Genomic DNA, 14,812 nt, shown 5'->3' on the forward strand with positions numbered 1-14,812 from the left:
GTGGTGTATATGGATTTCAGTAAGGCGTTTGATAAGGTTCCCCACGGTAGGCTATTGCAGAAAATACGGAAGTATGGGGTTGAAGGTGATTTAGAGCTTTGGATCAGAAATTGGCTAGCTGAAAGAAGACAGAGGGTGGTGGTTGATGGCAAATGTTCATCCTGGAGTTTAGTTACTAGTGGTGTACCGCAAGGATCTGTTTTGGGGCCACTGCTGTTTGTCATTTTTATAAATGACCTGGAAGAGGGCGTAGAAGGGTGGGTTAGTAAATTTGCGGATGACACGAAGGTCGGTGGAGTTGTGGATAGTGCCGAAGGATGTTGTAGGGTACAGAGGGACATAGATAGGCTGCAGAGCTGGGCTGAGAGATGGCAAATGGAGTTTAATGCGGAAAAGTGTGAGGTGATTCACTTTGGAAGGAGTAACAGGAATGCAGAGTACTGGGCTAATGGGAAGATTCTTGGTAGTGCAGATGAACAGAGAGATCTTGGTGTCCAGGTACATAAATCCCTGAAAGTTGCTACCCAGGTTAATAGGGCTGTTAAGAAGGCATATGGTGTGTTAGCTTTTATTAGTAGGGGGATCGAGTTTCGGAGCCACGAGGTCATGCTGCAGCTGTACAAAACTCTGGTGAGGCCGCACCTGGAGTATTGCGTGCAGTTCTGGTCACCGCATTATAGGAAGGATGTGGAAGCTTTGGAAAGGGTGCAGAGGAGATTTACTAGGATGTTGCCTGGTATGGAGGGAAGGTCTTACGAGGAAAGGCTGAGGGACTTGAGGTTGCTTTCGTTGGTGAGAAGGAGGAGGAGAGGTGACCTAATAGAGACATATAAGATAATCAGAGGGTTAGATAGGGTGGATAGTGAGAGTCTTTTTCCTCGGATGGTGATGGCAAACACGAGGGGACATAGCTTTAAGTTGAGGGGTGATAGATATAGGACAGATGTTAGAGGTAGTTTCTTTACTCAGTAGTAGGGGCGTGCAACGCCCTGCCTGCAACAGTAGTAGACTCGCCAACTTTAAGGGCATTTAAGTGGTCATTGCATAGAGATATGGATGAAAATGGAATAGTGTAGGTCAGATGGTTTCACAGGTCGGCGCAACATCGAGGGCCGAAGGGCCTGTACTGCGCTGTAATGTTCTAATCTAATGAGACAACCTTCTTATTAATACTAATTTCCTTCAATTCCTCATTCCCCCTAATCCCTTGGATCTCTAATTCTGGGAGATTTGTTGCATCTTCCTCTATTCCCCATTAGAAATTCTCCTGACTCTGCCTGTAATGGACCCACAATGGACCCATAAAGTGATGGAAGGTGTTGTCATCAGTGACAACAAGCAGCACTTGCTTAGCAATAACCTGCTCAGTGATGCTCAGTTTGGGTTCCGTCAGGGCCACTCAGTTCCTGACCTCATTACAGCCTTGGTTCAAACATGAATAGAGCTGAACTCAAGAGGAGAGGTGAGAGTGACAGCCCTCGACATCAAGGCAGCATTTGACAGAGTATGGCAAAACTAGCAAAATTGGAGGCAATGGGAATCAGGGGGAAAACTCTCAACTGGTTGGAGTCATATCTAGTGCAAAGGAAGATGGTTGTGGTTGTTGGAGGTCAATCATCTCAGCTCCAGGACATCACTGCAGGAGTTCCTCAGGATAGTGTCCTAGGCCCAAGTATCTTCAGCTGCTTCATCAATGACCTTCCTTCAATCATAAGGTCAGAAGTGGGGTTATTTGCTGATAATTGCACAATGTTCAGCAGCATTTGCAAATCCTCAGATACTAAAGCAGTCCATGTCGAAATGCAGAAAGACCTGGACAATATCCAGGCTTGGACTGATAAGTGGCAATTAACATTCACGCCACACAAGTGCTGGGCACTGACCATCTCCAACAAGAGAGAATCTACCCATCTCCCCTTGATATTCAATGGCATTACCATCGCTGAAACCTCACTATCAACATCCTAGGAATCCTGTGGCGAGTTAACTCACCTCCTGACTCCCAAAGCCTGTCCACCATCTACAAGGCACAAGTCAGGAGTGTAATGGAATACTCTCCACTTGCCTGGATGGGTGCAGCTCCAACAACGCTCAAGAGACTCAACACAATCCAGGACAAAGCAGCCCGCTTGATTGGCACCCCATCTACAAACATTCACTCCCTCCACCACCAACGCACACTGGCAGCAGTGTGTACCATCTACAAGATGCACTGCAGTTACTCACCAAGGATCCTTCGACAGCACCTTCCAAACCCGTCACCTCTACCACCTAGAAGGACAAGGGCAGCAAATGCATGGGAACACCACCACCTACAAGTTCCCCTCCAAGCCACACCATCCTGACTTGAAACTATATTTTCGTTCCTTCACTGTCGCTAGGTCAAAATCCTGCAACTCCCTAATAGCACTGTGGGTGTACCTACCCCCACATGGACTACAGCGGTTCAAGAGGCAGCTCACCACCACCTTCTCAAGGGCAATTAGGGATGGGCAATAAATGCTGGCTTAGCCAGTGATGCCCATATCTGATGAACGAGTTAAAAAAAAGACTGAAAGCATGACCCCGTGCTTCCGCTTGCTTGCCATTTCAACACACCCCCCCCGCCCTGCTCGCATGTCCATGTTTCTGTCCTTGGTCTGCTGCAGTGTTCCAGTGAACATCAACGCAAGCTCAAGGAACAGCACCTGATCTTTCGATTAGGCACCTTTGCCAGTTCTGATGAAAGGTCACAGACCTGAAACATTAACTCTGTTTCTGCCTCCATCGATGCTGCCAGACTTGCTGAGTATTTCCAACACTCTCTGTTTTCATTACGGTATTGGTCTCCATATTTAAGGAAGGATGTAAACACGTTGGAAGCAGGTCCGAAAAGGTTTACTAGGCTAATACCTGGAATGGCGGGTTGTTTTATGAGGAAAGGCTGGACAGGCTAGGCTTGTATCCACTGGAGTTTAGAAGAATAAGCAGCGACTTGATTGAAACATCTAAGATCCTGAGGGGTCTCGACAGGATGGATGCGGAAAGGATGTTTCCCCTTGTGGAAGAATCTCGAACTAGGGGCCACTGTTTAAAAATAAGGGGTCGCCCATTTAAGACAGAGATGAGGAGGAATTATTTCTCTGAGGGTCATGAGTCTTTGGAATTCTCTTCCTCAAAAGGAAGTGGAAGCAGAGTCTTTGAATATTTTTAAGGCAGAGGTAGATAGATTCTGGAGAAGCAAGGGGGTGAAAGGTTATTGGGGGTAGGCAGGAATGTGGAGTTGAGGTTACAATCAGATCAGCCATGATCTTGTTGAATGGTGGAGCAGGCTCAAGGGGCTGAGTGGCCAACTCCTGCTCCTAATTCTGATGTTCGTAGGCCCCTTGCTTTTTGTGGCATATATGAATGATGTGGACTTGAATATAGGGGGAATGATTAAAAAGTTTGCAGATAATGCAAAATTTGGCCGAGTGATTGATAATAAAGTAGAAAGCTGTAGGCTGCAAGAGGATACAATGGAGTAGTCAAGTGGGTAGAGCAGTGGCAAATAGAGTTCATCCAGAGAAAGTTTGAGGTAAAGCATTTGAGGAAGGTTAACAAGGCAAGGGAATATACAATAACTGGTAGGATACTGTGGAGTCTTGAGGAACAGAGAGGCCTTGGAGTGCAGGTTCACAGATCCCAGAGGTGGCTGGACACGTAGATAAGGTTGTCAAGGCGGCATACAGGATACTTGCCTTTATTAGCTAAAGCATAGAATACAAGAGCTAGAAGGTTATGGTGAAACTGCACAATACACTATTTAGGGCACAGCTGGAGTGTTGCGTACAGTTCTGGTCGCCTCACTATAGCAAAGGTGTGACTGCATTAGAGAGGGTACAGAGGAGATTTGAGGATATTGCCTGGACTGGAGAATTTTTGATATGAGGAATGATTGGATAGATCAGGATTGTTTTCTTTGCAACAAGGAGGCTAAGGGGAGATCTAATTGAAGTGTATAAAATTATGAGGAGTCTAGAAAGAATAGATAGGAAGGCCCTTGTCCTTCTGGTTCAAGGGTCCATAGATTTTAGGCTGAGAGGTAGGAGGTTTAGAGGGAATTAGAGGGGAAATGTTTTCACCCAGAGGGTGGTAGGGATGTGAATGCACAGCCTGAAAGGATGGTAGAGGCAGAAACCCGAATAACATTTAACAAGTACTTGGATGTGCACTTGAAATGCCGTAACGTACAAGGCTACAGACCAAGAGCTGGAAAGTGGGATAAGGCTAGGTGGCTACTTGTTGATAGGCGTGGACACAATGGGCCAAATGGCCTCTTTCTGTGCTGTACGTTTCTATGATTGCTGTTCGAGGGTCTTGGCTGCATGTGAATTGGCTGCCATGTGAGCTGTGGCTCAATGCGTCGTACTGTCACCTCTGAGTCAGAAGGTTGGAAGTTCAAGTCCCACTTCAGACTTCAGCACAATATCCCAGCTAATACTTCAGTGCAGTACTGAGGGAGTGCTGTCTTTTGGACATTAAACAGAGGTCTCGTCTGCCTTCTCAGGTTAATGTAAAAGATCTCATGGCACTTTTCCAAAGAAACAGGGGAGCTCTCCCCAGTTTTGTGGCCAACAGTTATCCCACAGGCAATATCACTAAAATAGATCTGATCATTTATTTCACTGCTGTTGTGGGATCTTGCTATGTACAAATTGGCTGCCACATTTCCTCAACAGTGACTACACTTCAAAAGTAGTAAATTGGCTGTAATGCACCTTGGGACGTTGAAGTCATGAAAGGTGCGATACAAATGTGTCTACATAACAGTCATTGCACCAAAGGAATTATTTATAGATGCAGTGCTTTGGTGTGATCCAATATAAAGTGCTGTCTAAAGTAACACAATGATCATTCATCAAAACAGTACTGTGCAGCAGAATTCCTCACCATTAGTTTTATAATCACGTTTGTCAAATGATCCCAATTTACATATGCAAATATAATTTAAATTTGTAAATGTAATGTAATACAGTATGAACTAAAATAAATATAATTTACATTAAGAGAAAGGGATGGTGCTTGCTTTTCTCCATTATTAACAGCCCTCTACTCAAATTGCAGGAACATAGAATCTGCAATTTCATTCAGGTTGTTAATTCCATTACATTTCATTGAGAGAAATTTCACCTCAAAAGTGCTGTGATTTATAAATCTGAATTGAAAGTAAGATGAGTATAAAGTGATCTCAACCAGACAGACTGAATTCTCAACTCATCACACCATCTTGTGCTCATTTGTGCCCTGATCCTAGTCCCCCACCTCTCACTGTCCTCAACCTCAGCCTGGAGGTGTGGAGCAAACCCCAGGCTGTTCTCACTCACTTACCTCAGCCATCAGCACAAGTCAGGCAGTGAGGCAACTCGCCAGCTGTTGGCATATGTCTGGGAGTAGATCGGAAGCAAACCGCACATTCCCCCGCCTCTCCCAGACGTGCAGCAAAAATGGGGGCAATGTGAGGAGTTTAAAACCCTTGGCTTACACTGAAGAATTAATGGGAAATAAAATTATTGCAGAGTGAGTGAGCCGTTGCATTTTCTTTTGCATCTTCTGACTATATGGAAGAGACTTGCACTCTTCCAATCCGAGTACATTCCTCAGCTTGACACAGACACATTAACTTGGATATCGAAGGGTTGTGAAATAACTTGATTACCTCAGTGCCCCGCAGGATGATTTCAGCGGCTGGAAAGCTGCTGCTCAGAGCACAGCAGCCACAGAAATGTTCCAGCTTCCCTTTTAGCACATTTACATCCCCCTTCACTTGTTGTTTTAAGAGTGCTAACAACTCGAGACCATCAAAAAATGTATTGCAGAGCAAAGAGAAATGTGTTGTTACCTGAGGCCAGCCATTGCCCGGTGGGAGACACACTGATGCACCGCACCAAGTTAGTGTGCCCAATGTAAACCTGCAAAACACAGAAAAGAGGATGAAGGAAAAACAGGGACAGGTAGGTCCGACAACTGGCTCTTAAAGATTCCAATTTCAACAGCAAAACTGTCAATCTCAGTCCTCTGGGGAAGCAGGATGGGGACTTACAACAACTTAACTGCTAAAAAAGATCCCATTTTTAGAAAGACGAAGCATCTTAAAAAGATCAAGAGGAGGGGAGAAGGGAAACAAAGACATTAATGCTTAGTTCTCAACTTTTATCCTCTTGGCTGCAGCAGGAGGAGGACACGGTACAGTCAGAAGCGGAGTACCGAGGGAGCGCAGCACACTCCAAGGGGAGTTATAGATCTTATGGCAGCAAAATTCTTCCCTGGGTCCTAACCAATATTCAGCCCACAATCAAAATCATTACAAAAAACATTATCTGGTCATTATCACGTTACTGTTTGTGGGATTCTGCTGTGCGCTCATCAGCTGCTTTGTTTCCCAATGACAACACATCATTGGCTGTAAAGTGCTTTTGGACATCCTGAAGTTATGCAGGCACTACAGGAATGCTCTTTCTTTTTCCTTTTATTGCACACCTCATCATGCAGACCTCCACCTGCCAAGAATGAGGCATATTAATTTCATCATAAGAACATTGATTTTAAACTGTTGCTGGAGTGAAGAAATGACTTGTTAACGAGATCATCGGACCTTTGACTGGAGGACATGTGCATACTAAGAGACAGTGCTTGTGGAGACAAAGAACTACTCCCTGGGCCAATTAACCCAAATAGTGTTTTGATTACCAGACATTGAAAGTGTAAGGAAGCGCATTCCAGGGACTGCTAAAGTGATAGAATCCACAAAAGCAGGAGCGGTTAAGCCAGTTAGTCACATGACTAACCTGCTGGCCAACTTGGTTTTTTTGAATTGTGCCACACAGAAAGTAACAGACGGGAGTTTGCAACTGAAGCTGGAACAAGGAAGCCTCTCTCCTGTCTGTCTGTGTCTCTCTCACTTTCTCCCAAGCCAATTGACCCACATAAGACACGTAAACCTCAAGAGAGAAAAGACTCCGACATCGAAACAAGCTGAAGCGTGAACTGAGCCCCAACAAACAGCAGGACTTAGCAGCAACCAAAGAATCTACATTGAACTCAAAGGACTGTAATTATAATTCCAATATTGCCTCAAACTTTTCCCCTTTACTCCTTTCTACTTTTTCTGTCTCTATCTACGTGTATGTTTTATCTCAATGCATGCTAACGTGGTCACGTCGCATATTCGTGGTCGTTAACCGGATTAGAGTTTAAGATTAATAAACTTCTACCTTTCTTGTTTAAATCTAAGGAAACCTGTCTGATTTCTTTGCCTTACAATTGGAGCAGTGAACAAGGATTCACTGAGTGGGAGCTAAAAACAGTTTCTAAAATTAAACCCTGTTATGGTTAAATCAACCAAAGGCTGAGAGGGAACCCCTGGACCCCTTCTCACCTGGTTGAAACAAACTGGATTTTTAACAAGGTCACAGTCCCATGTGCTAATACTGCAGAAAGCTCAGAGCCATGGGAGGGATGACAAAGGGATGGATTGAAAAACTGATTGCTCTTCTTTAAGACAGCAGAGAGTTGTGGTGCAAGGGGAGATAACTAGCTGTCAGACAGTTGCTCGTGGTGTGCCACAGGTATTGGCACCAATGTCCTTTAAAACCTTGGAGGATGGAATTGTGCTTCAAAGCGACTAAAATTACAAGTGACACCAAACTGGGAAAACTGACAAATAGAACATAGAACAGTACAGGCCCTTCGGCCCACGATGTTGTGCCGAACCTTTAACCTACTTTAAGATCAAACTACCTACATACCCTTCATTCTACTATCATCCATGTACTTATCCAAGAGTCGCTTAAATGTCCCTAAGGTATCTGCTTCTACTACCACCGCTGGCAGCGCATCCCACGCACCCACCACTCTCTGTGTAAAGAACCTACCTCTGACATCTTCCCGAAGCCTTCCTCCAATCACCTTAAAATTATGCCCCCTGGTGATAGCCCTTTCCACCCTGGGAAAAAGTCTCTGGCTACCCACTCTATCTATCTAAATAATCATCAATGTTTAGCACAAGCGAAAGGAAGGATCCAGAGAGGCTCCGACAGTGGGTAGATGGAATTTAATAGATGAAAATCTAATATGGCAGAGGAAAAGGTTATGTGCTGTGTGGGAATGTGACAAACCAAGAAAACATTCTTTGCCACTAAAACCATCATTTCCTACATTACAGCAGCAACTACACTGCAACAGTACTTCATTGGCTGTAAAGAGCTTTGGGATGTGCTAAAGTCATCAAAGATGCTATAGAAATGCAAGTCTCTCTTTCTCAGTACAGTTTTTGCATTCAGTTATGGGATGTCTAGCTAGAGATATAAATTTGCAGATTGAGAGAAGCAATTTTAAAGCTCTTATCTGCCTTGCTGGGACCACATCTGGAGGACTACCTACAATTAGACAACATCTGGAGTGTCACGCCATTGAGATTCCTGCTTCAACAGAAACTGGAGGGAGGGAGAGGAAAGGAGGGTTTCCCAAATTAGTTCTGGGACAAAAGGGACAACAACGGGGAGAAGTTGGCTGCCATGGGACTACTGTCTCTGGAAAGAGATGATTGGGATGGGGAAGGGTTGGGGATTTGATGGACGTATTTAAGATCATGAAGGATTCAAAGAATGTGGATTTAGGTGAGTTGCTCAAAATTCTACATCACGGAGTCACAGTTTCAAATGAAGAACAAGGATTCTAGGGACAGCAAATACAACACCTCATTTAAATAGCACCTTGAACATAATAAAATATACCAAGGCACTCCTACTCTGGTGCATATATGGGCAGTAAAGACAAAGATTCAAGCAAATGTAAAACCAAGACTCCTTGGATGGTATAATGATGATTATACAGATTATGCCTAATGTCTTTTAGGGAAGGAAATCTGCTGTCCTTACCTAGTCTGGCCTACATGTGACTCCAGACCCACAGCAATGTGGTTGACTCTTCACTGCCCTCCGAAATAGCCTAACACGCCATTCAGTTGTGAAGGGCAACTAGGAATGGGCAAAAAATACTGGCATTGCCAGCGACACCCACATCTCATGAAAGAATGTAAAAAAAAAAAGCACACAAGTGTCTATGGCTAAGTGAGTTGCTCTTGTAGCGAGCCAGCACAGACAAAATGGGACAAATAGCCTCATTTTGTGCTGTAACCATTCTATGATTCTACGTCGATTATCATCCAGGCTTTCAGAAAGATATGCATTAGCCAGCAACAAGTTTCCATTTGATCCAATCATGGACATTCCTGCACAGTACAGCTGGAGACTGTTATGAAAGTGCTTCTTTTTGAAAAAAAATTTTTTTTTTTTTTTTTTTTGAGGACTTTTCTTTTAGAATTATTGGTTTATTTGGGAAAACTGAATAGATTCCATGGATGTGTTTTTTTTAAAAACAAGGGTCACAGAGGACTCAGTTGTAAACAAACCTTTACTGGATGTCACATGCCATAAGCTCAATAAACAACAGAAACCTTGGTGATTTGGGGAAGCTGTTTACAGAAAAGTGACACGTCAAGATTTATGGCGGTCAGGAGCTTTCTCTTTTGAGATATTGTTTTGGTTCAGTTGGGGTGTGGACTGTTGTTGAAAGCAGTTGGATTTGTAGCCTGTTAAAAAAAAAAACACTTCTCTTTCTCTACCTCTTTGAAAAAGCCTTGCAAATCCAGGGCGTGAGAGCTAAAACCGCATTTCTCCCGAGATGCTCCCAGAAGGCCCGCCAGATTACTTCTCAAATCTGCCTGATAAAAACTGCTCCAGAAATAAATCCCAGTGACCAGTCTACGTGTACTCGGACACCAGACTGTATGCTATTTTTGGGACCTCATCCTTTTTCTTCAAGAATTAACAAGTATTTGACCAAGGTATTTTTTCCCCGTCTTTTTTGGTAAAAGACCTCTGCAGAAATGTTTTATTTTTCTTTAACGCGTGTGTGTGTGTGTGTGTGCGTGCGCACAAATATACGTTGGGTATTTAAAAAGGGAACTTTCATATTTCAATCTGTGCGTGAATGCTTTGCTTCTTTACTGGATAAGTCTTGTTTGATAATAAACTGATAATTTTGTTGCGTATTAAAGAAATCTGGTTTGCGTATTTTATTCTGGGATAAAGAGTAGAGTATATGACTGACCTTATTGTTAACTGGATAAACATTTAAATATATGTTGTGACTGTGGAGAAGTGGAATTAGAAAAGACAGCGGACTCCATTGGGATGGTACTCACCAGTGCTTGAGTGGTTGGAAATGGCTGGAGATCCTTTGGTTTGGGAAGCTTTGGTATCAGATCTTCTGGGTCCACATTCACCTAGAGAAAAGAACAAAGTAAATTAACAAGTGCGGCAGTGAGCAGAAGACGCAGCAGAGAAATTCTTGGTCAAGCAACACACAAAAAAAATTAATGATCCTCATGCAAAAAACATTCTGCATCAAGAGATGTTATGACAGTACCGAGGGGGCACTGCACTGTTGGGGTGGGGGTCAGTACTGAGGGAGCATTGCACTGTCTGAGGGTCAGTGCTGAGAGTGCGCCACACTGTCGGGTGATGTGGGGGGGAGTGGTTAGTACTGAGGGAATACCGCACTGTTGGGTGATGCGGGGGGTGGGGAGGTCAGTACCGAGGGAGGCCTGCACTGTTGGAGTTGCCGGCTTTTGGATGAGAAGTTAAACTCCGGTCTTGGCTGCCCCCTCTGGTTGGCATAAAAACATCCCATGTCAATATTTCAAGTGGAGCTGGGAGTTTTCCCTGGTGCCCTGGCCAACATTCCTTAACAACCACCAAATACAGATTAACCAGCTATTTACCCAACTGCTGTTGTGGGAAGCTTGCTGTGCTTGCTAAATAACAACAATGACTATACTTCAAAAGTAATTCATTGTGTAAGAAATGTTTTGGGATATTTTGGAGATAAAGAACCATACATAAATGCAAGTCTTTGAAAACAAATGACTGATCCTGAAAACAAGTATCAGAACAGTGCAAGCTGAATTTCTCTCTGCCACCTCAGGGCCCCAGAACAAAATGAGAGTGAACCTACCCTCATCTTCCTTTGTCGTGGACAGAGATACAGATCGAGGCACCGTTCAAAGCGCTCGTGGATGAAACGTGAAAATGCAGGCACAGCACGCAAAGATGTGAATTTCTGTGGGAGGAAGTTCAGCTTTCGTTCCTCGGGCTCCTGCTGCTCCCAGGCCAGTTTCTGCAAAAGACAAACATCAAGCTACATTAGGCCAGGTGGAATAAGGAAGGGAGTCAGTGAAGTGAAGCGTGTACATTCCTGTTTCTGGGTCACTACACACGTCTGATTAGTGCAGCTCGATGCCAATAAGACCCAACAAATTCATCACTAAATCACATCCAGACATGCAGAGGACAGTAATGGTGTTTGGAGGAACAAGCGAGAAGGAATGACTCGATCATCAAGGGTTCCTCAACCTCAGACAGGCACATTTCTTCCACGACCTTCTAGATAAGGGATATCTAACTTGCTTTAAATTGCCCTTTTGTGAGTCTCGCCAGGCCAAGGTAAGGGACCCACACTCATGGCCTAAGGCAGAACCAGGGAATTATCAGTGATGATGGCGGAGCAACTAGAACCTTGTGGGACGACGGTTGCTTACAGGCGGAGGATCCTTCGGGAACAGGACATGTGCTTCATTTAAAGCTCACGAGGAAAGTAACAGGAAACTGCCTCATGTACTTCTTCCCCACCCCCACCCCACCAAACTTCTCGAGGAAGTTAAAAAATGGGAGGCTTTTACAAACGACTGAAGAGCAAAATGCAGGACCATGAAGGGTGGATAAATAAGCAGGGGACCTGCCCTTGGGCAGATCACCACTACACATCTAACCTGCAGCTGCAGGACCACATACAGCAATATAACCCTGGGAACTTAATCTCTGCTGCTATTTCTTGCTTGCTGCATGGTCCTGTTGCATTTTGTGAATCTAGAGATTCGGTAACTCCTGTTGCCTCATTGGTGAACATATCCTCAATCAAAACAAGATCTGTTGCATCAGTAGCTTGAGATACATGGGACCGAACAGTTCCAAGACTTCAGGTGGTCTCCCCTATACTCTCTACATTCCATGTCTCCAGGATACACACCTATAAAGTTCACAATGACAAAAGACTTGCAAGACCCCTGTTCCAGCAGTCACAAGAAGCAAAGAGACCATTCAGCCCATCTAATGCATCCTTCCAAAGAACCTACAAGCCTCTTATCACAGCAATGTTGAAAGAACTAGACTAGCAACCCAGAGTTCCAAACTTATTATCACAGGATGTGAACTGAATGACAAATCTGGTGATTTGTTTTTTTTTTATTCATTCATGGGATGTGGGTGTCGCTGGCTAGGCCAGCATTTATTGCTCATCCCTAATTGCCCTTGAGAAGGTGATGGTGAGCTACCTTCTTGAACCGCTGCAGTCCATGTGGGGTAGGTACACCCACAGTGCTGTTAGGAAGGGAGTTCCAGGATTTTGACCCAGCGAAGGAATGGCGATATAGTTCCAAGTCAGGATGGTGCGTGACTTGGAGGGGAACTTGCAGGTGGTGGTGTTCCCATGTATCTGATGCCCTTGTCCTTCCAGTTGGTAGAAATCGCAGGTTTGGAAGGTGCCGTCTAAGGAGCCTTGGTGCATTGCTGCAGTGCATCTTGTAGATGGTACACACTGCTGCCACTGTGCATCGGTGGTGGAGGGAGTGAATGTTTGTAGATGGGGTACCAATCAAGCGGGCTGCTTTGTCCTGGATGGTGTTGAGCTTCTTGAGTGTTGTTGGAGCTGCACCCATCCAGGCAAGTGGAGAGTATTCCATCACACTCCTGACTTGTGCCTTGTAGATTGTGGACAGGCTTTGGGGAGTCAGGAGGTGAGTTACTCCTAGCCTCTGACCTGCTCTTGTAGCCACAGTATTTATATGGCTACTCCAGTTCAGTTTCTGGTCAATGGTAGCCCCTAGGATGATGATAGTGGGAGATTTAGCAATGGTAATGCCATTGAATGTCAAGGGGAGATAGTTAGATTCTCTCTTGTTGGTGATGGTCATTGCCTGGCACTTAAGTGGCAAGTAACATTCACGCCACACATCAGCCCAAACCTGGATATTGTCCAGGTCTTGCTGCATTTCTACATGGACTGCTTCAGTATCTGAGGAGTCACGAATGGTGAACAATGTGCAATCATCAGCAAACATCCCCACTTCTGACCTTATGATTGAAGGAAGATCATTGATGAAGCAGCTGAAGATGGTTGGGCCTAGGACACTACCCTGAGGAACTCCTGCAGTGATGTCCTGGAGCTCAGATGATTGACCTCCAACAACCACAACCATCTTCCTTTGCGCTAGGTATGACTCCAGCCAGCAGAGGGTTTCCCCCCCGATTCCCATTGACCTCAGTTTTGCTAGGGCCTCTTGATGCCATATTCGGTCAAATACTGCCTTGATGTCAAGTGCAGTCACTCTCACCTCACCTCTGGAGTTCAGCTCTTTTGTCCATGTTTGAATCAAGGCTGTAATGAGGTCAGGAGCTGAGTGGCCCTGGCGGAACCCAAACTGAGTGTCACTGAGCAGGTTATTGCTAAGCAAGTGCCGCTTGACAGCCCTGTTGATGACACCTTCCATCACTTTACTGATGATTGAGAGTAGGCTGATGGGATGGTAATTGGCCGGGTTGGACTTGTCCTGCTTTTTGTGTACAGGACATACCTGGGCAATTTTCCACATTGCAGGGTGTAATCACTATGCTGCCATACCTCTCAGTATTTCAAAAAAAAATAATGTATTGCCACAATGCCGTGGTCTCTTTTCTATTCATTGGTTGTGGAGACACTGTTTGTTTTCTCTCATCACCCATAGAAACCTCCATTAAGGCTGGTTGAGACAGCTGATCGGAGGTGTGCAAGACCAGCCAGGTTGCGGAAAGTGGCAACAGCTTGTGTGTTTCCTTGGGATAGGGGATGAAGGGAAGAACTGGGCATTCAAACCATCACTCCCTCCTGCCAACTCATCAACTCTGGGCATTTTAATCTCTAATTTTGTCATGGCTCAGGACTGAGGTGTGTAATGTCAGTGTGGACCTGCACTGAAAAGGGTGGTTTTATTGTTGAGTGCTTTCTGTGGATACTTGTGATGAAGAGTCAACAGAATACCTCCAACAGGGCCTGATGTGATTACTAGAAGATGGAGATGTTCATCACTATGGAAAAGTCAGCCATCAAACATAACCATTAATGATCCAAGAGCAGCACCTAGGTTGTTTGTCCCATCCAGCAGACCAAACTCCTCACCTCCTCCTCTGTTAATAAATACTCAGGTGGGGGGTTATAAGACTCTTCATGCCCTGGAAGCTTCAGCTTTGGTGCAGGGACGTGCATTTTATGCCGACCCAGGATTGCGTTGGGATCTTCCTGTGCCCACAGGTCGTAGTACAGTGCGGCGCCATCTTGCGGCTTGCGTGGTTTGATCCAGCCCATTTTTATTGCATGGACAAGTTTCGATACCTGCCGGATGGAACAGAGTTTAAATATAAAAACACAGTTAAAGATACCTGCCGGATGGAACAGAGTTTAAATATAAAAACACAGTTAAAGCCTCAACATAAGGGAAGCATCATCAGGACTGATGGCTGATGTTCTTCCCTGGCCATTAGATTAGACGCACTTACTTTTCATCAACTGGATTCAAATTCTGAGCTAACATCAAACCTCCATTAAATTGCTCTGGATAACTGATGGAAGGTGAGTTTCTTTGCCTGAAAAGGGATAGGGATTAACAAGAGGTCCCTTCACCATTCTATATATTGTGAAG

General features: G+C 44.7%; 1 protein-coding gene across 1 annotated transcript in view; it reads right to left on the bottom strand.

Annotated features, from left to right (window-relative positions):
- The window catches only part of bop1 (BOP1 ribosomal biogenesis factor), a 200,650-nt gene that overhangs the window by 30,505 nt on the left and 155,333 nt on the right, over positions 1–14,812 (bottom strand). The window contains exons 7-10 of the mRNA XM_068015856.1: positions 14,293–14,505; positions 11,038–11,199; positions 10,226–10,306; positions 5,861–5,930 (exon numbers count right to left, since the gene is read on the bottom strand). Coding sequence (XP_067871957.1) covers positions 5,861–5,930; positions 10,226–10,306; positions 11,038–11,199; positions 14,293–14,505 — 526 coding nt within the window. The remainder of the gene's footprint in view (positions 1–5,860; positions 5,931–10,225; positions 10,307–11,037; positions 11,200–14,292; positions 14,506–14,812) is intronic.

The sequence above is a fragment of the Heterodontus francisci genome, chromosome 2 (assembly GCF_036365525.1).
Source record: "Heterodontus francisci isolate sHetFra1 chromosome 2, sHetFra1.hap1, whole genome shotgun sequence".
Lineage (NCBI taxonomy): Eukaryota > Metazoa > Chordata > Chondrichthyes > Heterodontiformes > Heterodontidae > Heterodontus > Heterodontus francisci.